This window comes from Kryptolebias marmoratus, linkage group LG22 (assembly GCF_001649575.2).
Source record: "Kryptolebias marmoratus isolate JLee-2015 linkage group LG22, ASM164957v2, whole genome shotgun sequence".
Classification (NCBI taxonomy): Eukaryota; Metazoa; Chordata; class Actinopteri; order Cyprinodontiformes; family Rivulidae; genus Kryptolebias; species Kryptolebias marmoratus.
Window position 1 is genome coordinate 12,827,636 of NC_051451.1, and position 25,541 is coordinate 12,853,176.

The 25,541-nt window shown below is 43.7% G+C and overlaps 2 protein-coding genes across 2 annotated transcripts in view; one reads left to right on the forward strand and one right to left on the reverse strand.

The window, feature by feature from the left end:
- LOC108245061 (sprouty-related, EVH1 domain-containing protein 2) overlaps positions 1–8,591 on the forward strand; it is a 32,421-nt gene extending 23,830 nt beyond the window's left edge. Inside the window, exons 5-6 of the mRNA XM_017431698.2 lie at positions 3,381–3,539; positions 4,691–8,591. Of these exons, the coding sequence (XP_017287187.1) occupies positions 3,381–3,539; positions 4,691–5,482 (951 nt within the window). The 3' untranslated portion in view covers positions 5,483–8,591. The remainder of the gene's footprint in view (positions 1–3,380; positions 3,540–4,690) is intronic.
- A 2,418-nt stretch (positions 8,592–11,009) lies between these two features.
- LOC108244593 (actin related protein 2) lies at positions 11,010–24,698 on the reverse strand. Its single transcript, XM_017430934.3, has 9 exons — positions 24,543–24,698; positions 21,776–21,886; positions 18,493–18,708; positions 18,222–18,294; positions 17,775–17,911; positions 17,490–17,639; positions 15,812–15,957; positions 15,458–15,590; positions 11,010–12,645 (listed from the first exon to the last, which is right to left on the reverse strand). The coding sequence occupies exons 1-9, from the start codon at positions 24,588–24,590 to the stop codon at positions 12,475–12,477; spliced, it is 1,185 nt and encodes a 394-aa protein (XP_017286423.1). The 5' UTR covers positions 24,591–24,698; the 3' UTR covers positions 11,010–12,474.
- Between the last annotated feature and the right edge of the window lie 843 nt (positions 24,699–25,541).

Consider the following 25,541-nt stretch of genomic DNA (forward strand, 5'->3'; position numbering starts at 1 on the left):
GTGTGCATCCAATCATTACTTTCGGTGAGTTTCATTAAAATTCCTCTGCCGGTTCATGAGATATTTTGCTAACAGACAGAAACAATCACACACAGCAGAGGAAAATTAAAGATAGTGTTTCCTGGGGATCCAGGGATCTCTACAACCAAGCAGATTTTTAGCAGACAACATGTCAGTAGTTCCTTGCTGATAAATGGGGCCTAAATCCTCTAGGTTGCAGACATTAGTTTTTGTTCCTGTTAGCTTGTGCTAATGACATTTCCAAAAGTTAGTGGCAGAGTCTGTGAGGAAGGACAGTCAGGGACAGGGGTGGACAGGGGNNGGGGGTTGCTGCTGCAGATTTACTGCCATTTACGGGTGCGAGGAGGAGGATTGGAGGGAGGACAGAGGGCCAGGATGGACATACTTCTCTAAATTATTCCTCATTCATCAAACCTAAACTTAACCCGAGCTTTTGTCTCGTTCTGTCTTCGGCACGTCTCATCTCCCCGTCTCTATTTTGGCTCATTCACAGCAGGAGAGAGCCAAAAAAAAAACAAAAAAAAAAAAAACCCAACTATTGAAGCAATTCTGGGGCTGATCCCAGGCGAGTGAGAGGGACCTGTTGAAGGACGAAGCCTCTCGAGCTTTGAGCTGGGGGCATGTTTTGTGTCAGAAAATAACTTGAAATGCCCTCTGTCCAGCCTTGGATAAGAATATATAGCAGGAGGATGTCCAGAAATACATAAAGCCACCTCCTCCTTCCTTTCCTCTGTCCTCATGTGCAGTTTGGGTTTGCAGCTGAAAAAGTCTGGTCTGTGTTTTGAATTAGTCGCAGCCACGGAGGCCAGGATTGGACTGCTTTTACACTGTATCAGACTCACACACACACACACACACACTCCTCCGCCTCAGTAATGGCTTCTCCAGGGGGGCGGGACCAGGAGCAGAAGCAGCATGTTATGTTATTTTTGGCCGGTTGCTCTGAGGGGCTTTGTAAAAAAGCTGGGGGAAATTCTCAGCATGACAGTATCCATGTAGGGAGCAGGATATAATAGGGATGGCTTCGGCAGACAGACAGACAGACAGACAGCAGATCTGGGTCATATACTTCAGATAACTTCAAGGAGCTGTTCCTTCTGCTCCCAAGTGGGAGATTTTGATATTAAAGTATCGTAGATTTTTGATAAAGTTTGATAATGCGTTTGTGAAAAATCCTAGGGGTGTGCGTCACAAACAAATTAGCCACGTTAGCAATCCGTTCAGACGGCCTGCACATTGTTTCTTGCAATTAAGTTCATGTGGAGGTGTAATTTAGATGGCCATCACAATTAATAAGGCATGACGGAATATTAAAAAAAAAAAAAAAAAGATTGGCGATCAATAACAGTTTGAGTTTTTTGCTCTATTATTGGGTTTGTCTACTACTTTCCCCAATTTTTATTAACTAAATATCTACAAATTTGCCTGCAAATGGCTTACAAACAGGAAACCTTATCCTGAATATCCCATATCTGATCAATATTCACCAGCTACATTAAGAATGATTGCCGAATTAGAAGACTAGCTGATAGTTTCCAAACTCTCTTAGTTTGACTCCATTTTATTTGGGAACTTGAATTTAAAAAAATAAAAATTTTACACAACTGATTGTATGATGACCTGTTCATTGCATTTAGTGCTGCTCATCGAAGTGTATTGTGACTAGAGACGGGACCGGAAGCCGGAAGTTGAAGCCACAAAGAACGAGCGCCCCCTACAGGCTGCCTGCAGTACCATTATTAAGTCCTGCCTCTCCATGTAAATGAACAGGGCGATTTTCCTGATTAAAAACTCAACATACACTTCAGCACACTTCAGATTGTTCATTCAGGTCGCTCTCACCTTGCCGAATGATTTGATAAATTTGCATTTCTTCCGCGTGTTTAGTTTCAAGTAGTTACTTAAGGCTGAAAGAAAAGCCTCACATTACGCTGTAATTGACAGCTTGACAGCCATGTTGCAAAGACGTGTAGGTGGGACTTACATATTGATGGTACAGCCCCACGTCCTGAGTGCGCACACTCAGAAATACAACATCGTAGCCACCAAAAAACCTAAACATTTTGTCTCTATTTCTGAACAACGGGAGGCGGTGGAGACCTTCGCCTGTCTTCATTAATGTTGATGGTACTGCTTAGGAAATGTTAGCTTGTTGAGCGTTTGTTGGGTTAGTTAGTTAATTAGTTACTGAACAAAGAAACCACATTTAAATGCCTATTTTAGTTTTAGGGATTGTTAAACACAGTTTAAGACTAAACCTCAACGTGTTAACATTGCTGTTGTGGACATGTTGCTAACCTTACGTCGAGTTTGTTAGTGTTTGATTTCTTCTTTAATAAAGAAGCCAACGTGGAGTTTTAATTAAGGATCATTACCCAATGGACACATCACTATCCAGTTACAACCCCCCCATTTCACCCGACCAAACACATCTGGAACTGGTCCTCCTCTTTCACTCACACACCCACAGTGACATGATGAGACAGGAGAGGTCCCAACCTGTCCATCAATGGTCCCCTCGGAGGATAACACCCCCCCCCCCCACACACACACACACACAGTGTGCCTGTCTGAAAGATACATGGCAGCAGCCGAAATCGGAGTTGGAAGAGGAGCCCTGACAGCTTTTAGCAGAAACGGGACAGGATACGATTCACACGCGTGCATATAAACACACACACACACAGAGTGGTGTTTGAAAGGTGGAATGTGGAGAAGGCGCGATTGAGGGAAGGAGGACAGGTTGGTGTCAGGGAAAACCATGAAGATGAGGTGAAGTAGATTTGAAGAAGAGGCCAGGAAAGGTGATGACTGTACTGCGTGCAACCGACTGGAGCCTTGATATCAAGTTGCGCTGCATACCTTACGTAGAATTTGAATAATCCTTCTTCAACCTGTTAAAGGATGTTTGTGTTTCCCTTTTACAGTACAGGATGTTTAAGTAAAATCTCAGTTTAATTTATTATCTTGGTTGGTCGTTTTGAAGGCTGCGGTTTGATTTATGTGGTGTTATAATCATCTTGTCCACCTTGTTATCATCATCAGTTAGAGGATTTTAAAGATAATTCCTAATAAATGAATTAAATATCAGGTCCATTGTCTGAAGCTTTATGGCAAATGTTACTGAAAGTTTATTTCACATGAAGCAATCCAAACGGGGATGAAGTGGCTTTAAAAAAAGAAAAGAAAAACAGTTCGCCCGCTTCCTGTTTTTCCCCAATCAGCGAAGCGCCGACGCTTCCTGTTTTTGTTTGTCCAATCACGGTGAACTCTCGCGTCGGCTATTTGTTTGACATATCCAATCAAAAAAAAAACCTACAGCTCTTCAGCTGGCATCCTGTGTTTGTTTGTCCTCTCAGAACGCCACAGACAGCTCCTCCAACTCCTCTCAGAAGCTGGATGGCTCTCTGCAGCTGCTCGAGTCCTCGCCCCTTCCGCAGAGACACAAGTGCTTGCCAGGACATCATCACGACCTGCCCGACTCCTTCCAGATCCCCGACCACTACTACTTGGACCAGGTGAGATAAGAAACTAATAATAGCCTAATCTATTAGCACCATGAAGCCATGCCAAAAGGAGGTTTTAACAGAAACGTGCGCCATGGGTTGGGCTGGTACAATATATTGAGAGTCAATACAAGTGTTGTAAAATATTTATTTTCTTTGTGAGACTTTAAGGTCAGTGTCTCGCCTGGCTGCGACTGTTGTCTCCAGAATGTCATGATGCGTTCACGGGTACCCTCAGTTTCCTCGCGTGACCCCCAGCAGCGTCGTTGCTTGAAATTTAAGCTTGTTTAAAAAAAAAAATCCCCAGCAAATTTGTTCATTTTCTCCGCCTGCTAAAGTCGGCCCGTAAAATAAACCTGCCACTGACTCTCAGTGGCAGGTGTGTCGAAGCCGCTGCTGCCTGCAGAGAAAGCACAACCAGCCCTACTTGTGCTTTTAGGCGAACAGATTCATTATTTTAGGAGCCTGATGCCTGATAAATTTAAATTTTCCTCTGTGTTAAGATGCGGGGATGTTCAGAAAACCTTCATCTGCTGCAGCCCCCAAACGTCTCGGTCTTACCACGACAAGAAGAGATAATAATAATTTTTAAAAACTGGTCCAGATCTGCCGGGTTTCACGTCTAAAGTGTGGATGTAATCGTGAATGTGAGGGGGTGGCTGCAAGGGTGGGTACAAAGTGAACCGAGGTGGTTATGCTGACTCACTTCCTGTTTTTTTAAATCATCTCATTTTTTCTTTCTCTTTGGCTGTTAACTCAGTTTGAGGTGTTGGCTTTTATTTTATTTTTTATTGTTTTATGGTTTGAACTGTTCTATTGCTTTGATTGTGTTTTATTTGATTTTATAGGTTTCATTCTCGGTCTTGGAATTTTATGTGTTTTTATTTGTTGGTGTGCAGCACTTTGGCCAGCGTGCTTTATAAATCTTATTGCGTTGTACGATTCCATGATGGTGTGGGTGGAGGAGGGGCGATGGAGTAATGTGCATGGCCTAAACTACAGTTTGTCAAAAGCAAACCCTCAGATATCAGTGGGACTGCAGCTGAAACTTCCCACCCCGTTATGATTCAAATGAAAGTCTGTTTCATTTGCTGCTGGAGAAACTGACTTTCACGTAAGCAGTTGTGGTAAAGTTTGATTTTTTGTTCTTCTTTTCTGTTCAGACAATCTCTCGGATCCCCCGCCGCGTCACGTTCGAGGATGAGGACATTGTTCGGATCAACCCCCGGGAGCGCAGCTGGGAGCAGAGCGCAGAGCGCAGCACAGAGCGCCACGTCGGGCGCCAGTCGGACCGCCACTTGTTCACCGGCTATGAGGACTACCGGCACGCAACGGTGTGCGACAGATTCATCCACACGGACGACTCCGGGTCCTACGTCCACTTCGATAAGCCGGAGGCGCAGAAGCACGATTACACCTACCCGCTGGCGCCGGCCCTGTCGCCTTCAGACTCGGACCCCGCTCTCGGACCCTTAACCAGTAAGGGCCACGGCGGCTCCTATTACCCGGGCTTCTCCTCGGTGGTCTCCGCCCAGCCTTGTTCTTTTTTCTCGAACTCGTCGTCGTCCAATGGCAGGAAGGGCCGGAAGGACAAAGGGACGGAGCGCGCTCAGTGCGAGCACTGCGGCGAGACCTTTTACCTCTCCGAGAACCGGAGGGGCCGGTGCCAGGATGCTCCGGACCCCGTGCGGGCATGCATCCATCGGGTCAGCTGCATGTGGTTGGCGGACACCATGCTCTACCACTGCATGTCCGACCCGGAGGGGGACTACTCGGACCCCTGCTCCTGCGACGGGGGCGAGGGCGGCGGCGGCCGTCTCGGCACTCGCTGGTTAGCCCTGCTCGGCCTGTCTGTGGTGGCGCCCTGCCTCTGCCTCTACCCGCCTCTCCACGCGTGCCACCGGGCGGGGCTTGCATGCGGCTGCTGCGGGGGCCGACACAAGGCCCTGAGCTGAGAAGCCATACTCGGGAATCCTCTCCGAGGAAACTTCGGAAAAACCTAAACCCAACGCAAGCACAGGGATAGAGAAGGATGGGGAGCCACCCACGGGGGAGGTGGGCAGGGGGCGGTGTCGGTCGTTTGCCTTGGATTTTTTGGGGGGTTCTCTACAAATTCCAGACACTGAAATAAGCCAAATAAGAAAAAAAAACAAACAAAAAAAACCAACTGTTGGTGCATTTTCTGACCAGCCTGGGAAGATAAGCTCCCCCTCATGGCATACAGTTCTCTCAGCTCTCCACGTGGCCATTTCATGCTCGATTTCTAATGAGAGAGCAGTTTTTTCAGGGGGCCTTTTTTTTTATAGTCAGCCTATACTTCATGTATCACATATGCAGGTACTTTATATTGTTGTATTTGTACATCGACTCGGCGTCAAAGAACTTGAATCGTTTCTTTGTTGTATTTTATTTTCTCTTTCATGTTTGTGTGGCCATTTTTTAATTATTATTATTATTATTATAATTATTTTCTATTCCAATACCAGACCTGCCCAGTTAAGCTCCAGCTACAACAGAAATCAGACACTACACCTGTTTGTCCACGTGTGTGTATGCGTGTGTGTGTGTGTGTGGGCAACTTGTTGTTCGTAGTTCTCCACCATCAGCATTGGTTTTGTCCGCCCAAAACATAACGCGGTACTAATCCTCGAACATCTCAAAGATTCATGTTTTCATCCTAATCATATTTCTGCTGAATTATTCAACCAGTTAAAAAAAAAAAGAGGGAAATAAAAAAAAAAGGGTGCTGGGTTATAATTCAGTCACTGAATTAGATCCTGCTTCGATAATCAAGCATCTCCGTCTCCCCGCTCCTGTCACATCACATCCAAACAGTGCCTAGAAACCACCTTTAACCAGGAACCCGCTAAGTCTTACAGTTCCAATTTTTTTTTTATGGGCTCTTTTTACTTGGGAAGCACTTGAAGCGGCGTGAGACTTTAAGGCTCCGACTCCCTCGTTCTCGCCAGGCCTCAGTCGTCAAGTCCGTCGTTTCACGTCCCGGACTGAGAAAACCAATCAGGCGCCGCTGAAATCGGTGTCCGTATGCCTTAAAAAATATATATATATATATTGGGAAGTCTTACCCTGAGCTTCACCCGTCTCTCTCTCTCTTTCTCTTTCGATAAAGATGTCTGCTCCAGCGTCTCTCGAGCCAACTCCGTCCGAGTTCGTTTTGTAACAAGAGGTGAGATTTAAAAGACGAAAAACAGAAACGTTCTCTTCACGTGTATAAGCTATAGACTGTGGTTTGTCTGCGACGTACAATCACCTTTTCTGTCCTCCTCGGAGTGCTCACTGGTATCACACGTGGAACAGCAAAACTCCCAAATGCAGTTGGTCTGAAATCCCTTTTAAAAAAAAAGGTTTCTTTAACCAACACGTCGATGTTTACGGACTTTCAGGTTGTCTTTCTTGAAATCCCCCCCAAATCTGGATCGTTCTACTGCTTCTTGTAATTGCGAAAGCCATGATTGTGACTTTTTTTTCAGATGAGCTTTATTTACAGAAGGTGAGCCCACGGGGTCAGCCTGAAGGTGTTACGAGGAAACGTTTGACGATTTTAAGAAACAGAAAGTCGAGAGACAGGAGCGTCGCCACTCCTACGGCTCCGTAAAATTGGATGTAGGAGGCGGTCGGTTCGCAAACTTTGGAGCCCGCTCGCTTGAATCTATTTAGGAACAGCAGAATTCTTGCATTAGTGGCTTTAAAGCCCCTCGAGGATCATGTGGTGTTGGTTAAAGAGTTAAATCCTCATAAAAGGGGAAGGCAGGGGGACTTTCAGGAGTCTTCACTGGTTAAAAACAGCTTTTCAAAGAGGCGCGTAAAGAAAGATGTGCGTTCATTTTATTTTATTTAATAGTAAATGGAATCAAGCCGGCCAAACTGAATGAATGTTTAAGAATAAAGTCCGACTCTTCCTCTAAGGCCCTAAGTGTGCTGCTGGAAAAGGGAAGGCCAACATGAGAAACAACTCGCTGAAACCACATGTGACCGGCGAGTGCTATTCATCTCAGCCCTACAGCAAGTTTTTTAACCCCCCACCTCTCCACCCCTCCACCCCTCCATGCCAGATTCGGTACATCATCAGAAGCACAAAAGAAGTGAAGTCAGATGTCTGCCAAAAGCTCGGCTGAGTTCAGAAGGAAACGGTTCGAATTCTCGGCCCGCCGACGCTCGCGTTGGTTTACAAACCCGTGGCAAAATGGAGGGAAAACAAGAATGCGGTCCCACCTGCTGTTTCAGGTGACTTCGCGGCCGTCCAATCACGCTCGCCCAGCGTCTGGAATGTGGAATGGGAGCGTAACGCGCTGCTTAAAGACAAAAGAGATGCAGGATGTCAATCCCTTGAGAAAAAAAACCCAACAACAACAAAAACACTCCGATTGTTTTGCCAAGGAAACGTCCTTCGCTGAAGTTAAAAAAAAAATAAAAATCCTCCTCTGCTTGTATCTGTCCCCTACGTCCTGTCCTGTCTACTTCCATGTCACTGGTTTGGAGTGTGTGTGTGTGTGTGTTCATGCCACATCCTTCTCCCTTGATCCAAAGCTCCCATCACATCCTGACCCCGGCTCTGTTCCAGTCCCAACCCTAAACGATGCCATGTTTCAGATTGGAAGGTGTGCTCGTGCGTGTCTGCGTTTTTTAAAAAAAACCTTTTTATCTCCACCTTGTGTTTTCACGCTGATCTCACATGTCAGAGCCATTTACAAGTGCCTGAACGCATCCTCTTTATCTCCTCGTCTGTTTAAATTTGAGAAGAAATTAGGAGAAAGCTCTCTGTACTGAATTGGATCCATTTTTTTTTTTTACACTTAACTATTTTTTACCTCTGTAAAAACAAAAGAGCAAAATTATATTATATATATCAAGTGTATGTTGTACATTTTTCTTTCTTTCTTTTTTTTTTAAATACCTGTTTCTAACATGTACCGATGGATGTAGCTCTTGCTTTCGGGAAGGAGAAGGAAGTACTTTGTAGATACTGAGGAGCGGCCGGGTCTGTGAGAAAGCTCAAATGAAATGTGTGTCTTACCTTCCGCCTCTAATAAAAAAAAAAAAAAAGAGAGAACACAGAAAATTGGACAGGCGAGTCGCTGGTTCATTTTAATTTCCCCAAAAGCTGGAAATCGGAAAATCGGAGAAGCCTAACGCGCCTCATGGGAGGCAGATTTTTACGTGTTTACAGGGAGGCAAACCTCCGCCAAGATCAATGCCTCAATAAATAATAGTATGAAAATAGTAGTAGTTTCCTGAAAACTTCCTCCAAATCATGCTGACAGACACGACTAAAAAAAAACCATAACCTTTCTTGGCAGAGGTCACCTGCTGGAGGAGACTAGGTTTTTAACAAAAGGAGTCACCAGTGACCTTGAAATCAACAGTGATCACCCTTGTTCAGCTGTGGGGTTTTAACATTCCTGCGTTAACACGGTTGCAGAGTCAGAGCACTGGATCACCTTTGGTCTTGACCTTTGACCTTGACATGTCACCGGACCACCACCAAAATCTATTTACGTGTTTCTCGTACCGTGTTTGACGTTTCCTGGAAGTTTCCTGAAAATCCATTCAGAACCTTTTGAGTCCTGCTACTGAAAACATGACCTCCTCGGCAGAGGAAAAGTGAATATTTGTACAAGTTTTAAAAGCAGTTGGCGATAAAACTTATTGATTTACTTTACTTATAGAGTAAACTACTCCGTGATACGGAAAGTAGTTGTTTTATAATTTGGTTTGTGTTCTGGGTTAATGGCGGTACTTTAACTTGGTAAGAACATCAGCTGAGAAGAATGTGTACTTGCTGATTTTTCTTTATTTTTTGTTTAAAGTTAAGTTCAAAGACAGATTTCTTTTTTATATATATATATTTATTAGCACTTACAAATAGGATTTATGGTTCCACCAGCCATGATACTACCTCCGCCGTGTCTCACAGATGGGCTTTTAGAGTCCGGCTGGAACAGGAGGCGTTTTCCTCATTTTCTTTTCCCCAAAATAAATTCAGAACGATTTGTTTTAGCTTCAATTAGTCAATGAGACATTTGAATATCAGCTCAGATTTTTTTTTTTTTTTTGAGAATTTTCTCCTTTCCTTAAACTGCGACGTGTGTATTTGAAGCTCTGAGGAGAGGATTAAATGGAGGGAGACAAAAAGGTTCCACGGTTTTAAGAGACCATCGTTCCCCGAGAGCGAGCGCAAAGAGGAACAAACCGCCTCCTCGTGGAGATGCCTTTCCCTGGCTGGAACATGTGATAGCCATCGAGCCGTCTCTGGAAAAGCATGTGGGCGAAATAACGACGGAGCGCCAGAGAGCAAGAGGAGGGGAGGAAGAGGGGGTCCCTCGGGGCTTTTGGGGGGCCTGCTAAGCAGCTCAGCATCCCGGCCCACATGTGCAAACGTTTAGGAGATGGGCTCACGTAATGGGGTCAGCGTGGCCCCTCGCCGGACGCACCGAGCGCCGGCCGTTCACAGAAAAGGGGACCAGGTTCGAGTTGGTTTACTGACCCACAACGAGATGTGCCAAAGCAGCGAACAGTGACCCCGAGATGCTCATTTCATAGCTCAAAACCTGATTCACGTGGAAGGAATACACGTCACCTGCTCCCTGTCACACCTAAAAATCATCCTGGGAGTCGCAGCTGTTTCGGTGGAACCCTGGAAATGATCAACGTAACAAATAATCTACGGTAACAATCTGAGACACAGCAAGGTGTGCTGGAAATGTGGATGACCCTCGACTCCTGCAGCACCAAATTTCAGCTTAACATCTGTAAAACTTGCAGAGGTTTAGCCACTTCTGTGTTCCCAAAGGCCGGTTGGCTGCGGCAGCCATCTCCAGTGGAGTCGACCCTAAAGGTGGAGCAGCTGGAGGTGAAACTGTAGGAACGCCGATTGTGCAAAAACAAGCGACTAAAAAGTCTGAGGACTTTACGATGCTGAAGTGAAAGCACAACTGAGCGACAAAAGCGAGTCCAAAAATAGTGAAAACTAAATTAAATATAGATATAAAGTTTAAAGTTTGCTCTTTTTTTTCCTTCTTGGAAAGTGTTTTACTTTAAAGCTGAGAGCCAGGTTTTCCATGGTCCTATTATTGAAACCTGCTGTAATTCTGAGCACCTTTAAAAGGACGGGGTCAGGTCTGCGCTCCGGCGTGGAGGAAGCGGCGCCTCAAAGGTAACGGTTCAAGGTTACGAGGCGGGGGGGAGAGCCGAGGGATTAAAATGGAACAAAGCCGGAAGAGTCTGGCTGAGGGCTTTATTTCAGGCACGGAAAGAGAGCCTCTTCCTCCGCTGGCGCCAGTCCTCTGCCACTGTTCCATTTCCTCTTCCTTCTCCTGGTCGCAGGGATCTCGTCCTCTGTGGATGCGGAGTTCGGACATCCACCCCCCTCCTTCCTTTCAACAAACGCCTCGGCGAAAATCGATTTGTTTGTAAAAACAAAACAGGAAAATAAATGTTTAAATAAAACTTACCCCACGAGCATCCTTATAAATCACTTTTCTTTATTTAAATCAGCGTTAGGCAGTTATGCTATGAACAACACAGGAAAATAAAAACAGTGACCAAAAAAAAAGAAAAAATTAAATCATGAGATCCAGTTAACATTAACTGCACTTGGCACTGGATAGACGTTAATGAAAAAAGAAGAAAAAAAAAGGAAAAGAAAAGAGAAATATACACATTTATCAAAACAGAAGTGCCTCCAGTAGGCGTCAAGTCAACCGCTGGGAGTCAAACACTGGAGAACTTAAATATGGTCTCAACAACATTTCAAACTTTATTAGGATACCGCTTCTTTTTTTTTTTAATGTATTTTCATTTCCAGATTTTATGTCGCAAACGATACCGAGCCCGCGCCCTGCCTCCTGTCTGGAGAGAACAACACGGGAGGTAGTACGATGTGTCGTTCCCGGCTTCGAATCCAGCTGCACGCCTACATCTGAAGAGAAGGCAGGCACGAAGGCGCGAGGCTGTCCGACCTGATGACGAACACTAACCCCACCCCCCCACCCTAACCCTCGTCGTATCGACCGTATGACCACCCGTCAACCCCAAACGTACCGTCACGCGCTCGACGTCGAAGCTCAGGGGCTTTCATTTGTGTATTTGTCCCTTAATGAATCAACCATTAACTCGTTTGTTAAAAAAAAAACAAAAAAAAACAAAAGCAAAGAAAAACACGATGGAATTTGTCACCACGTGCACTCCGTTTACAGTTATAGCAGTGCACAGCAACAAGAGACAAGTTAATGATGGGGGGGGGTGTATATATATATATATATGTATAAGTTGAAGATGACTCATACATCCAGCAGAAGAAAAAAAAAAAAGCAAAAATCCTTCACCCATAAAAAGAAAACAGGTCATGATATCGTTTATAAAACAAAAACAAACGTAAAAATGTGATCAGTTCGCGCTCACCTGAAACAGATGCTGAAAGCGGCCGTGGCTGTTTTTTTTTTGTTGTTGTTGTTGATAGTTTGTGATTGTGACGGTGAGAGTTTGAAACTTTTGCATCGTTAACCCCCCCCTAAAGGGCTGGGAGAAAAAGAAAGGAAGCTGAGCTCTCAGCTGCTAGCCCGGGTGATGGGATCTCAGAGGGGTGTGAACCGTCTCCACCGGGAGAAAACAAAGAAAACAACTCTCTGACTGCGTGGGAGGTGCTGGGGTTTTTTAAAAAAAAAAATTTTTTCTCTTTTCTTGCGGGGCTTCGCGGGACAAATTCTGAGCCGGTCCAGGAAAAAAAAAAAAAACAGGGAAGAGGAGGACGAAGAGGAGAGGGCTGGATTCTGTTAGGATGTTTGAGGAGAATCGAGAGCCCCGAACAAAGTAAAAGGGGGATAAATAGATATAAACTCTGCGATGTGGACGAATGGCAAAATGTGTATTTGTGTCTGCGCGTGTGTGAGCATGTGTGTGTGTGTGTGCGTTCTGTCCGTCCGGAGCTTTATCTGACGGTGACTCCGAGTTTTTCCAGCACGCGGACTCCTTTCTCTTGGTACTCCTCCCGAGTCAGCCAGAAGTTATCCTTGTCCTTCATGATGTCGGCCAGCACGGCTCCGCCCAGGAACACCATGTGCTTTCGCCTGGGAGGATCCTCGATCCGGATCTTAAATTTCTGTGAAACGAGAGGAGGAGGAGGAAGGGGGGGAGAACACACGCGGAGGCGTGTAATAAGTTCATGATGCAGCTGAGCGTTCCCCGATGAAGGTCTTTCTGTTTCTCTCATCAGAGTGAAAGAGACGAGCATCAAAACTCGGCCCAGAGTTATCGCCGTGAGGGGAAAACGCCCCCGCTCTTATATGCTTGTATTTAAATTCACACTTTCCTCAGTTATTCCCAAGGTTTAGGTTCGCTCATGTGACCAGAGGTGGGATTTGTTTATATTAAATGAGCAGAAATATCGACAGAACTCGAGTGAAGCTGATGAGGCTGTGAACTTTCTTTACCAGCAACAACAGAATCGATCCACAATCTGAAGAGTCTGCTTTTTATTTTATAATCAGTTTAACTTCTCAACACGGCCTAAAATGGTAAAAAAAGCAACATTGTAGACCCAACAGTGAAGCTTTTGATAAGCGGTCAACTGATCTATGACTGAAATGAAGATTTACTGTAAGACTACACTCATTAAATCAGGTTAATATTCAGGATTATTAATTATTAAGAAATAAGAAATTGGTTATAAAACATTGATGTCAATTTAGGATTTGGCGAGATCGGGTGCTTTAATTTACCGTATTTTCTGGACTATAAGGCTCACTTAAAAGCCTTCAATTTTCTCAAAAAATGACAGTGCGCCTTATAATTCTGAGCACCTTATATATAGTGAAGACTTCCACAAATGCACATTTTGGAGACTTTAACAGTCATGCAAGTTTAACCGTAGCTCGCCTCTTTCAAACATACGAGACTTAAGTGTTTTTATCTATCCAGGATGAAATGCCATAAACATATTTCTGCTCCTTACCAGGTTTTAAAACCATGACCACAGATAAACGCTGCAACAGGACGTATTAAAGAGTTAATATTGAACAAAAACAGAAGCAGTGACTAAACCGAGCTCACGTATGGTTTAGCAGCTACAGCCCAGCGGGCTCCCCTTTCTGTGGAGCAATTCTGTTCAACTCCTGTTTACAGCATTCTGAAAGAGTCTGAAGATGCCCCTATAATCAGGAAGAAACAACGATTTCCCTGAGATTATTGCTGATGTCTTCCCTCCCTGGCATTGTGTTCACACAAACCTTTATGCTTCAACAAGCTGACACTATTTCTACTGTTACAAAAGGTGCTCATGCACCTAATAGACTCTTACCCTCTAAAATCGAGCGTATTTGTAAATTACTCCTAAATATTCACCCGCTCTGCTTCGGAAATTCGGTTTAGTTTTTCTTAAATAAAGACGCGTGTTCGTTCATTTACCTCGTTTTAGAACAGTTTGAGAGTCAGATTTTTTTTTAAATTAGATTCTGGTGTGCAATTTCTTTTATAGGTTATTTTATTTTACTTATAAACTGTATGATTTTATGATGATCATTGGACGACATAAACAAGCCGAGTGCAGATATGGAAACTAAAGCCCTAAAATGAGTCTGAAAATTATCGTTTACAAAAAGTGTAAAATCACCTTTTATTTCAGGAAACAGACATGAAAATCTAAAAGTAATTATTTTCTAAAGCAAATCTATATAACTGCAAAATGATTCACGTTTTTTTTGTTTTTTTGCTATTCTGCTTCACAAAGATGAAAGTATTTTACACTCTGGCACCACCTGGTGGCCGTCTGACTTCACTACACCACACTAAGTAGAGCCTAAAAACCGTGTTTCTAACCTCTACAGCTCCAGTTTAAACATATAAAAACATATTTTAAGACCATTTATTTCACTAAACCTCAATTCTTAAGTGTCACAAATACACTGTAGTTCTTGTACTTTTTAAACACACGTCTCTAACATGTAACAAACTCCACCCAGGCTAATTTAAACAATTCCTGAGACTTGGCGGAAAGTTTTTTTAAATTCACACCAACCGAGTGGCTGAATGTGGTAAGAGTACGCACAATCTGAAAGGTAGCATTAAATTTAGGACCCTATTTTTAAAATCACATTGGTTACAGCTTGACCAGTCATACTGAGAACCACACTGCAGCAGTTTTCACAGCTTCGTCATACTTCATAAGAAGTCACAAAGTCGATTTGCGGTCACAGGGTTGCGAGACAATCGTTTTACCCCCACACACTTTTCATCGTCCACGAGCCACTCCTGAGCCAGAACTCCTGAGAAGCTCCTCCCTCCCCCTACGGCGTTAAAATGGGTTTCTTCCTGCCGGCTTCTTGGCTCTCCTGTCCTCATACAGATTTTTGCTTCCCTTGCACCGATCAGATGTGTTTATTAAACCGACTGAGACAGTACACACCGTTTGGCATTTGCAAATTTGATGGGGCACAAAAATGAGCAAACGCAGGGAACGTGTCCCTACGCTGCCCGGCCGAGGCGTACTTCCTCCCGGCCACCACAGCCACGAAGAGTCTTCTTTAGGTTCGCAGGTTTTTAAGATTTGCTGGAACAGTTGTGAAGACGGCTGTATTTTCTAACAGCCTCCGTTTGTAGAAGCAAAACGACTCCAGTAAATCTCACCGGCTTTTCTGCATAAACACGCCCACAACAACTTCTGACCACAACACTTGGTTTCAAACCCCTGTGAGAAACAGTTCGACCCGGGCCTTGTGTCGTGAAGCGGCGGACGAAGCTGCTATGAGAGCAAAATGACGCAATTTTCATCACCCAACCACATGACTGAGAGCCGACTTTGTGACTTCTCATGGAGTACGACAGCAGCTTAAGTCGGGCTTGCTGATGCTTGTCACATAGGTCAGTTTTAAAAAAATAATAAATAAATAAATAAAAAATGTGTGACAGTTTCTCACCGAAAGCTTGTCCACGTCTCCTTTGAGCACGCGCTCCAGGTACAGCTGCTTGAGTTCCCTCTCCAGCCGGGACGGCAGACCCGGGTACATGGTGGATCCTCCCGACAGCACAATGTGTTTGTAGAACTCGGGCCTGGTGACAAAAAGACAGACAACAGTGGCAGGAGGAAGAGACCCAACGATCGAAGACACGTAAACAAGAGATGACCATTGACCAACTGCCTCCTTGTTCAATTCTTTGGACTACCTCAACAGAACTTTAGGTGATAAATTAATATTTTGCCCGTTTCCTTTCAGTGGCGTCCTCAGAAAGGTATATACTGTGTGTGTGTGTGTGTACTTGTTGGTTCTCACCTGGTGTCTATGTCAGCTGCCTGGATGGTGTTGAAGAGGAGTTCCGCCACCCCGACCCCCTCCACGTTGATGAGGTGGGGCTGGAACAGAGCCTCGGGGGCCTCGAACCGCTCCCCTCCCACCTTGATCACACGACCATCTGGCAGCTGGAGACGTGTGGGAGGGATGGGATGAACAGAGAGGGGATAAAGAGGATGACATCACAGGAGAAACAGGGTTTAGTGTCAGAGAGTGCCCAAGGGTGTAGAAACTAAAAACAACACCAAAGGTTGGTGCTAAACCTAAGTTTTAGCTTCTCAGTTTATCTTTTACTTCAAGAAAGAAATGTTTTGGCTGCTGATGGAAATAAAAACGAACAGCAACTTAGAGTAAAGAGAGACTGCGGCTTCGGAGCTCTGTAACCTGAATGTGTCTGAGTGTAAAAAAGGCTTTATTCAGCAGAGGCCATCGGGAGGAAGCCCAGCCCAGCCACGCCACAAAGTGGCTGCACAGGAAATGATGTAACACGCAGTCCAGGCCGCTTCAGCCACAGTCACATTGCTCTCCTTGTTTCGGCACACTCCACACACCCGCTCGCCAACACTAACCATAACACACACACACACGGTCACAGTCCGCTCCGAGACACAACATGCGCTCGGAGAGGCGTGCAGGAACACGGACTTCGGGGCCGACGTTTAGGTTCTGCGGTTCCCTCCGGAGGGAAAAACGGACCTCGGAAAGAAAAGCAAGTCTGACGGTGGAGCCCTGCATGCCCAATCTGTCTGAGTCCCAGAGAAAACAGTTCATCAGCTGTACTACCCCCGTCTGCAAGCAGCCAACAACGGCCATGTGGTGGGCCCTTCAGCTCCGAACTAATATTTAGTTACAGCCTCCGTTTTGAGTTCAAAAAAAAAAAAAGAATTTAAATTACAAATCCTTTAAGAGGAACTCTTTCTATGATTATATTTCAAGCAGGGGAAAAAAAGGAACTTGCGCACATGTGGTGAGCATGGAAAGAAGTAAATTTAGATTTTAAAGGTAAACAGTCGAGTTTCCCTGAAGGCTGATCAAACAGACAAAACGCCTTAAACAGATGCTGAACACGTCTTAAAGCATGGATGTAACCCGTCGTCACAAAACTAAAAGAAAAGTGTCATTCTCATAATTATTCTTACAGTTTCCTGTGTTATTTCTTGCATTTATAGGTCAGGTTTTATTCTAGATAAGTGACAGAACACAGTGTGGGAACTGCAGGGACAAAACGTCTCAAAGATTCACAGCTTAGCTTGGCTAAAGGTGAGAAAACTGTTCCTATTTTTAGTCTTAAATTAAACATTCTTATGTCCTTATGAGTATTTAGTGAACACTGTCCAAGAGAGGGCAGCAATCCTCCTTATGAATTCATTTTTATGCCATCCACCATATTTCGTGAGCAAATGATGAAATTACAAGTATGTTCATTTGTAAAAGGAGCCATTTTTTATCCTCCATGTACCAAAATAAAAACCTCCACTTCACTGAAATTGAAATATTTAACAGGATTACTTGCATTGTGTTTTATCCAGACCAGAAAATCTGTCAAAATCTAGATTTTCATCCAGGGATTTATTATTGAAACTATTTATTACTTTGATAGGATAAAATGGACAGGTTTTGAGCCGTCCAAATATTCCCGAGTAAATGTGCAGCCGTTTACCGTGTATGACTCCACCAGCACGGTGGTCTCCAGGGCCAGCTTCTGTTCCTGCTCGATGTTGTAGCCGACGTAGCACAGCTTCTCCTTCATCATGCGCACCGTCTCAAAGTCCGCAGAGTGGTTGAAGGCGTAACCTCTCAACAACAACAACTGCATCCAGACACACACACACACACAGAAAGGAAAGGAAAGATGGTGAGAGAAACATTTAACCATCTGCTCAAAACAGAAAAACCTCCAGTTTTTTGTTTCCTCCCGTCTCGTGATTGGTCCGAGACTGGATACCTTAATGAGGTAGCGGGTGATGTCCCTGCCTGCGATGTCCAGGCGTCTCGTCAGGTGGGGCAGACTGAAACCCTCGTACACCGGACAAATGTGTGTCACGCCGTCGCCCGAGTCCACCACCACACCGGTGAGAAGGCCTGAGACACGAACAGAACATTAAAGTGTTGACAAGCAACTACAAAGAAGTGTTCAACCGCTGGAAATAAACTCAAATTGGAGAAAATTATTTGGATAATCCTGCTTAAAGAACCACGCATCAGTGAAGAGATGTCTTGTCATAGAGAGAAATTTGGTGGAAAATTGAAGTTTAAAAAAAGTGAATAAAGGCCTATTGTCATTAGCAACTATTAATAACACCTAATAATGTGTCGTCTGGGCTTGTGAGGAAACGATTGGTGGACAGGGAGGGGAAACTTGCAGCCTTGGCTTGAAAAGAAGCTTTCTTACCTTGGGCGTAGAGTGTCAGAACAGCCTGAATAGCAATGTAGACTCCTGAAAACTGGTAGGTCTCAAACATCACCTACGACAGGGATGAGGAAATATATTTTCAGAAAAGAAAAAAAAAAAAAAAAAAAAAAAAAAAAAAAAAAAAAAAAGAGTTGATCTTTGCAACGTGATGCAAAAGCAGCACATGAAATATTCATTGGCGAGTGAAAGAAACAACGCTTTTAAAAGAAATTAAACTTAAAGACTAGCTTCGGATTGCACAAAACCAGACCTCGATGATTTTCTCCCGGTTTTTGGTAGGGTTCATGGGGGGCTCGGTGAGCAGGATCTTGCAGTTGCGAGAGTCGATGTTGAGCTTCTCGGGGCCGAAGGTGTAATCCCACAGGTGCTTCATGTCGTCCCAGTTCCTGACGATGCCGTTTTCCATGGGGTAGTTCACCTCCAGCATGGAGCGCAGCTCACTGGCCTCGTCTCCCACCATCAGGTCCTGGGAAAACAAAAGGGTCAACAAAACGAACATTTTTATTTAATTTTTTAAAAATGGGCAAACCTGATCATTCATTTTGTGAAAAACTCTGCTTGTGCCACTCAGAAGGGAGCAAAATTTGGTCTCTTTGACTTGCCTTCACGGCTCAAACCACAAAACCTGGAGCCATCTGTCAGACGCATTCATATAGCCCTTCAGTTCAAAACTCAGTTACCCAGCATGCACTACAAAGCATTACTTTCCATGCATCTACACCTGGAAACACTTTGCCGCCGCTACAACAAACCACTTTTTTTTTTATCTTCCAATCAAACATCCACATGCAAGGCAGCCCGGCGACGTAAACAGCTGCTGGGTTAGAACTCCGTTAGCCACACAGTCAAGCAGATCGCGTTGAAGACATCAAAAGGCCCTCTGAAGGCAGCCATTTTATGGGTTCATCATGTGTGCTTTGGCATTAACAAAGTACCAGTCACAGGCATGTTTCTAATAAAAGAGAAACAGATGTTCCTGCGTCTTAGACTCTCAGCTGTCTGCCATGTATCCTTGACTATGAACACTTCCTTCAGACTAGCGGATGAGTGCTCCTTACTGGGCACGATCTGAAGAGAAAATATTTTCTGTTTCATAACGGCAAGCTAAAGGATCTGTAACAGATACAGCCAAGCGCTGCAGCTGAAGCTGACATTTCAATTTCTTTTGCTGCTGAATGCCGCGTCGGGACCGAGGTGGGCGTTTAGCCATCGGGGTGCCCGAGGAGATCAGAGACTCTGAAAGTGGAACCGGTTCAAAATCTCTTTTAGCGCTCCATCAATAACAGCTGGCCGATGATTCATCGCAGGCGGCGCCGCCACCGCTAACGGTTTACGCCTGGAGAACGGAGCGCATGGACGAAAAAGCGGCGCGGTTCTGCCCGACGCTACTCGCTTGGTCCACAAACCAAACACCGAAAAAAAAAATAATAATAATAATCAGCAAACAAATTAGATGGAAACCCATGAGATCAGACAGAGAGAGAGAGAGAGAAAGAAAGTCTTAATTTTCAGTTGGAGCATAACATTTCACAACTCTCTGCAGCAGGCACAAACCGGAGGACCACACCAGCCTGAACTTACCATCTTCTGGGCATTCTACAGTGGTGTGAAAAAGTGTTTGCCCCCTTCCTCATTTCCTGTTTTTTTGCATGTTTGTCACACTTAAGTGTTTCGGAACATCAAACCAATTTAAACAATAGTCAAGGACAACACAAGTAAACACAAAATGCAATTTGTAAATGAAGGCGTTTATTATTAAAGGAGAAAAAAAATCCAAACCATCATGGCCCTGTGTGAAAAAGTGATTGCCCCCCTTGTTAAAATATACTATAACTGTGGTTTTTAACACCTGAGTTCAATTTCTCTAGCCACACCCAGGCCTGATTATTGCCACACCTGTTGTCAATCAAGACATCACTTAAATAGGAGCTGCCTGACACAGTAAAGTCCACCAAAAGATCCTTAAAAGCTACACATCATGCCGAGATCCAAAGAAATTCAGGAACAATTGAGAAAGAAAGTAATTAAGATCTATCATTCTGGAAAGGGTTATAAAGCCATTTCCAAAGCTTTGGGAATCCAGCGAACCACAGTGAGAGCCATTATCCACAAATGGCGAAGACATGGAACAGTGGTGAACCTTCCCAGGAGTGGCCGCCCGCCCAAAATTACCCCAAGAGCGCAGCGACGACTCATCCAAGAGGTCACAAAAGACCCCACAACAACGTCCAAAGAACTGCAGGCCTCACTTGCCTCAGTTAAGGTCAGTGTTCATGACTCCACCATCAGAAAAAGACTGGGCAAAAATGGCCTGCATGGCAGAGTTCCAAGAAGAAAACCACTGCTGAGCAAAAAGAACATTAAAGCTCGTCTCAATTTTTCCAAAACACATCTTGATGATCCCCAAGACTTTTGGGAAAACATTCTGTGGACCGATGAGACAAAAGTGGAACTCTTTGGAAGGTGTGTGTCCCATTACATCTGGCGTAAAAGGAACACTGCATTTCAGAAAAAGAACATTATACCAACAGTAAAATATGGTGGTGGCAGTGTGATGGTCTGGGGCTGTTTTGCTGCGTCAGGACCTGGAAGACTTGCTGTGATAAATGGAACTATGAATTCTGCTGTCTACCAAAAGATCCTGAAGGAGAATGTCCGACCATCTGTTCGTGAACTCAAGCTGAAACGAACTTGGGTTCTGCAGCAGGACAATGATCCTAAACACACCAGCAAGTCCACCACTGAATGGCTGAAGAAAAACAAAATGAAGACTTTGGAGTGGCCTAGCCAAAGTCCTGACCTGAATCCTATTGAGATGTTGTGGTATGACCTTAAAAAGGCCGTTCATGCTCGAAAACCCTCTAATGTAACTGAATTAGAACAATTCTGCAAAGATGAGTGGGCCAAAATTCCTCCAGAACGCTGTAAAAGACTCATTGCAAGTTATCGCAAACGCTTGGTTGCAGTTGTTGCTGCTAAGGGTGGCCCAACCAGTTATTAGGTTTAGGGGGCAATCACTTTTTCACATAGGGCCATGATGGTTTGGATTTTTTTTCTCCTTTAATAATAAACGCCTTCATTTACAAATTGCATTTTGTGTTTACTTGTGTTGTCCTTGACTATTGTTTAAATTGGTTTGATGTTCCGAAACACTTAAGTGTGACAAACATGCAAAAAAACAGGAAATGAGGAAGGGGGCAAACACTTTTTCACACCACTGTACTTCAGCGAGGGAGAACAAAACATGGAAAGAAAAAAGCAAGGCAGGTAGAAAAACAAAAGGGATGAATAAAGAAAACAGTTCAAAGGAAAACAGGAGAAAGGTAGTGGCAGGTACCGGGATTAAAACAAATTAATTTCCCTACAAAACCCAAAACCTTTCGATGTCACACCACAGAAATAAAAGCAATTTCCTTGAATGAGAAAATATTTTTGATTTTATGCATACTTATCGCTGCATCTTTGAATAAATAACTCCTTAAAACGGAGACGTTTGTGGCGCGGGTGAAAATGAATGAAAATGAAAATTGTACCTTAATCTCAATGTTTCCCACTTTGGCTGTTGAGCGAATGATGGGCCTCCCAACGAGCGCAGGGAAGATGTGCTCTGGGAAGTTGGAGCCTGCATAGCCACACTTGACAAACTGCAACAGACCAAATCAAAAAAAGAAGAAGAGGAACTTATTAGGCACTGCATTTACGAGCTGATAAGATAAACTGTGGACGTTTTGACGCTGGTGTGTCTTTGAACCGTGCCCGCTGCGGGCCAGAAAACAAAAGCGTTGCAGCTGAAAAGTAAAAACACACGTACGCCGCATTCGTTTAAATTCTGCAACAAGCTCGTATCCGAGGCAAAAAAAAAGGATCAGCTCAGACTTTTATCTATTAAGAAACCAATCAGTAAATAAAATCAAAAATTATTTGGCGACTTTAGAATCAGTGCATGCCACTAAAATGTTTAAACAACACAAGACTATGGTCTACAAATAAAAAAAGGAATAAACTGAGCTGCCTCGCGAGCTTGCAGCTTCACAAACTCAAGTAAAAAAAAAGTTGTCACACGGTGCCTTGAACTTTGACACGAGCAGAATGTGTCAGAGCGCTCAGAATATGTTTGTGACATAAGTGGTTGTGGTTTTGTCTGTTTGTGCACTTCCCCCTGACAAGCGACAGTTTCTTTTTTTTTCTCTTCTAACCCCCTCCTATTTGTCTTTGGCTTCACACAACGCTCTAAAAAAAAAAAAAAAGTGCCATCTGAAAAAAAGAAGCCTTATTAGTCAGTGACATGCTGAGGCAACATCCTCCTCGGCTGCTGACGCCGTTTAAATAAGGAAGTCCCCTGAAGTTCAAAAAGAGGCAGCGTTACATGTTGCAGGGAGCAACATGAAGAAGAGACAAATGGGTTGCATTTGTTGAAAACATTTTTTTGTCAAAACTTTACAGCTGCATGAAAACATTTCCATGTTGGTTTTTATGGATAAATCAATAAAGCGTCTCGTTGCAACAAAGAAAAATACTAAAATGGTATATAAATACAGCTGATTTCCTGAACAACTGTATATCAAATGTCAGGCACAGAGGTGAACAAACTGTCTGATCCGCAGATTTTTAACCCTTTCCCCGCTCCCACAGGAGCTCTCCAATCAGAATAAAATACAGGCATATCTGTGGGCAGCACAGTGTAAGGCTTGACACTGCACCCCTTTGTCAACAGGGGTGCGTTTTCAGTATCATTCTGCTACCTTTTAAAAGGACATTGTTGTATTTATCAGGGGGAAACATTACATTTGTATTCAGTAAGATAGGAAACGTTAACATAAGAGAGAAAACATTAATAACTTTATGCATGGAACTGTATTCACAGCACGGCTTATTTAACTATCTGCTGAATCACAGCTGAATCACCAAATTACAGCCATTTAGTTTTGGTTTGCTTGTTTTTTTATTACCTTGTTTTTCTGCTTCTAGTAGTTTGTAATGTGTGTGAATATTAACCTCTCATGTCTGTAGGCCAAAAGCAAACAAATCAGATTCATAAACTGACTAAAGATCTGCAGCAACCATTAAAAAAAAAACTAATTTGTTAACCAATTCAGTTGTTTTTTTCTCCTCCAGGCTCTTTTAGAACCCTCTCTTAAAACACAATCATCCCATAATGAGTTCTTAAAAAACATATTCCTATTTAATCCTATTTCAACTGATCAGAAAGAAGGTGAATAACACAGATGTACAGTTTGGCTAACCAAAGCTCAGACAAAAGCCACTTGTTAGATCTATTTGTGCCTATTAGGTACTGCAGTTTTACTTGTTTAGGTTCATAGGAGGCAAAACTAAAGAAAATTCACACAACAATCAGGTAACTTCTAATGTCATGTAAAATCTTTGCTTATAAACGACAACTTTTAATATTTCTGACTAACGATTGGTTGGCTGAATCCATATATGGCTTTTTAATGTTTACACATGAGCTTGTGCATGCCAGGCTGCAAAATAATTGCGGGGTTTTTTGCAATTTCTTTGAGGTATTCAAGTGTCGCTGCGTCCCTTTTCGTCGGTTTCCGGAAGTGGCCAACCCTTAGATTTAAATCGTTTCCAAACATGTCAGCAGCAGCTAATTATTCAGGGCAGCTAAAACCTGAATGCGTTCGTGTGATTTATTTACCCTGAGCACCATTACTAATCACTGCCAGGGAAGGGTTATTGTGTGTGTGTGTGTGTTTTGGGGCTAAGAACATAAAGGAGGTTCCTCAATTTACCTGCCTCGGCCTAGACAGCGTTACACCTAGCTGTCGATACGTGTTTTTACTAAAAAATAAAATAAAAAAGCAAGGTTTCCTTGTTAAACAAAACAACTGAACGGGGGGAAATAACGAATGTGCGCGTTGTGAGTGCCTGCTACACAAATGGGTAAAAACCAGTGACGCCGCTAGCAGACACAGCTGTTTAACATGGCAGGCTAGTTAGCAGCTTGAGCTAAGTTGCCGCTGCTTCCACAAAACAGCGCTTCTCGTCTGCGTGGTTCGGACACATATGCGTCCGCGACAGCCTCGCCCAGGGCTACAAACCCAGCTTTTGGCCCGGCATTCACAAACCACCCGTGTGGCATTTCCGAGTCAAATGTGGATGAATGAGGGTTAGCATGCTAACAGGCTACACGCCCAGTCGAGGCTAACTGACAGCCTCCACTTCCTGTTTCGGTGGAAGAAAGAGAGAGAGGGAGAGAGAGAAGAAAAAAAATGTTCCGACATTACGGCTCCGTTTGAATCGAGCCGCGACGCCGAGCCGCGGACGCAAACCTACCCCGGTTCCATTGTCACAGACCACCACTTTCCTTCCCTGGCTGTCCATTATGTAAAAAGCCCCAGTCGCGGCTGAACCTCCCTCAACTTTCTTCGGCAAGCCCGGAAGGAAGACACGCCAGCCCGGCCGAGAGGAGGAAGGGAAGGGTGCTCATCCGGTTTGTGACGGTCCCTCCCCCTCCCTTCCTCCGACGTGTTCTCACTTCCGACATTCAAAAAAGCAAAAGTTTTTACAAAAATTATATAAAGGCGCTGCGCTAGAGTCCTCGTTTATATTTGACTTGTTATCCCGGACCTTTCTTTCCGTTTCCCTTGCTAAAATCAGGGAGGTGTGCAAATGCGCGGCTCCGGGGCCACACTCTTTGCTCGTTCTGCAGCGGCCCCTAAAAAAAGGCGAAATGTCATTTTTATTTTCACAACAACCACGAAAGAGAGGCCTCGTTTAATCGGTTTTATGGTTTTGTTCACGTGCCACTGCTATTGTTGATTTAAAAAAAAAATCAGTAAATAAAATAAAGAGCTGAAGAAAATAAAGGGTCCTGCTTTTACTAGATTTATTTATAAGTCAAATAAATATCCAAACATCTGGTCAAATTTTCTTTATGTTCACTAGCAAATAGCATGAAAGAATATGCTTTATGTTTTCAAAGTGGGATACTTATACTACTAAACGTACCTAAATATAATAAAGACTGCATTGTTGGAAAAATAAAGTGTTTTCTTTCCCCTCTTCAGAAGAGTTTAGGATTTTCCTTTGTCCTTTTAATAACAGATGTCAGCAATTTATTGTAAACCCCTGTATTCATAAGGTAACAAATGATAGTTTTTTTATATGTACTTGATGAGTTGTGTTGTGGCTCTGAACATTGTGTTTAATGAAAGAAAGTAAATGCATAATAACTTGTTAGAGATTTAAATGGAGTCCAAAGAGGTTGACAAATAACAAAAGCATGAAAATAAAAAGACAAAAATGACTAAACTGTACCACTAATGGACTTAT

Excerpts from the sequence above, each read along its gene's own strand:
- LOC108244593 (XM_017430934.3), bottom strand. The coding sequence starts at position 24,590 with ATGGACAGCCAGGGAAGGAAAGTGGTGGTCTGTGACAATGGAACCGGG. Across the intron at positions 17,912-18,221 it reads TCTGACACTCTACGCCCAAG|GCCTTCTCACCGGTGTGGTG; the intron begins GTAAGAAAGCTT and ends TTCGTGTCTCAG. Across the intron at positions 15,591-15,811 it reads GCAGCTGACATAGACACCAG|GCCCGAGTTCTACAAACACA; the intron begins GTGAGAACCAAC and ends TTTTGTCACCAG.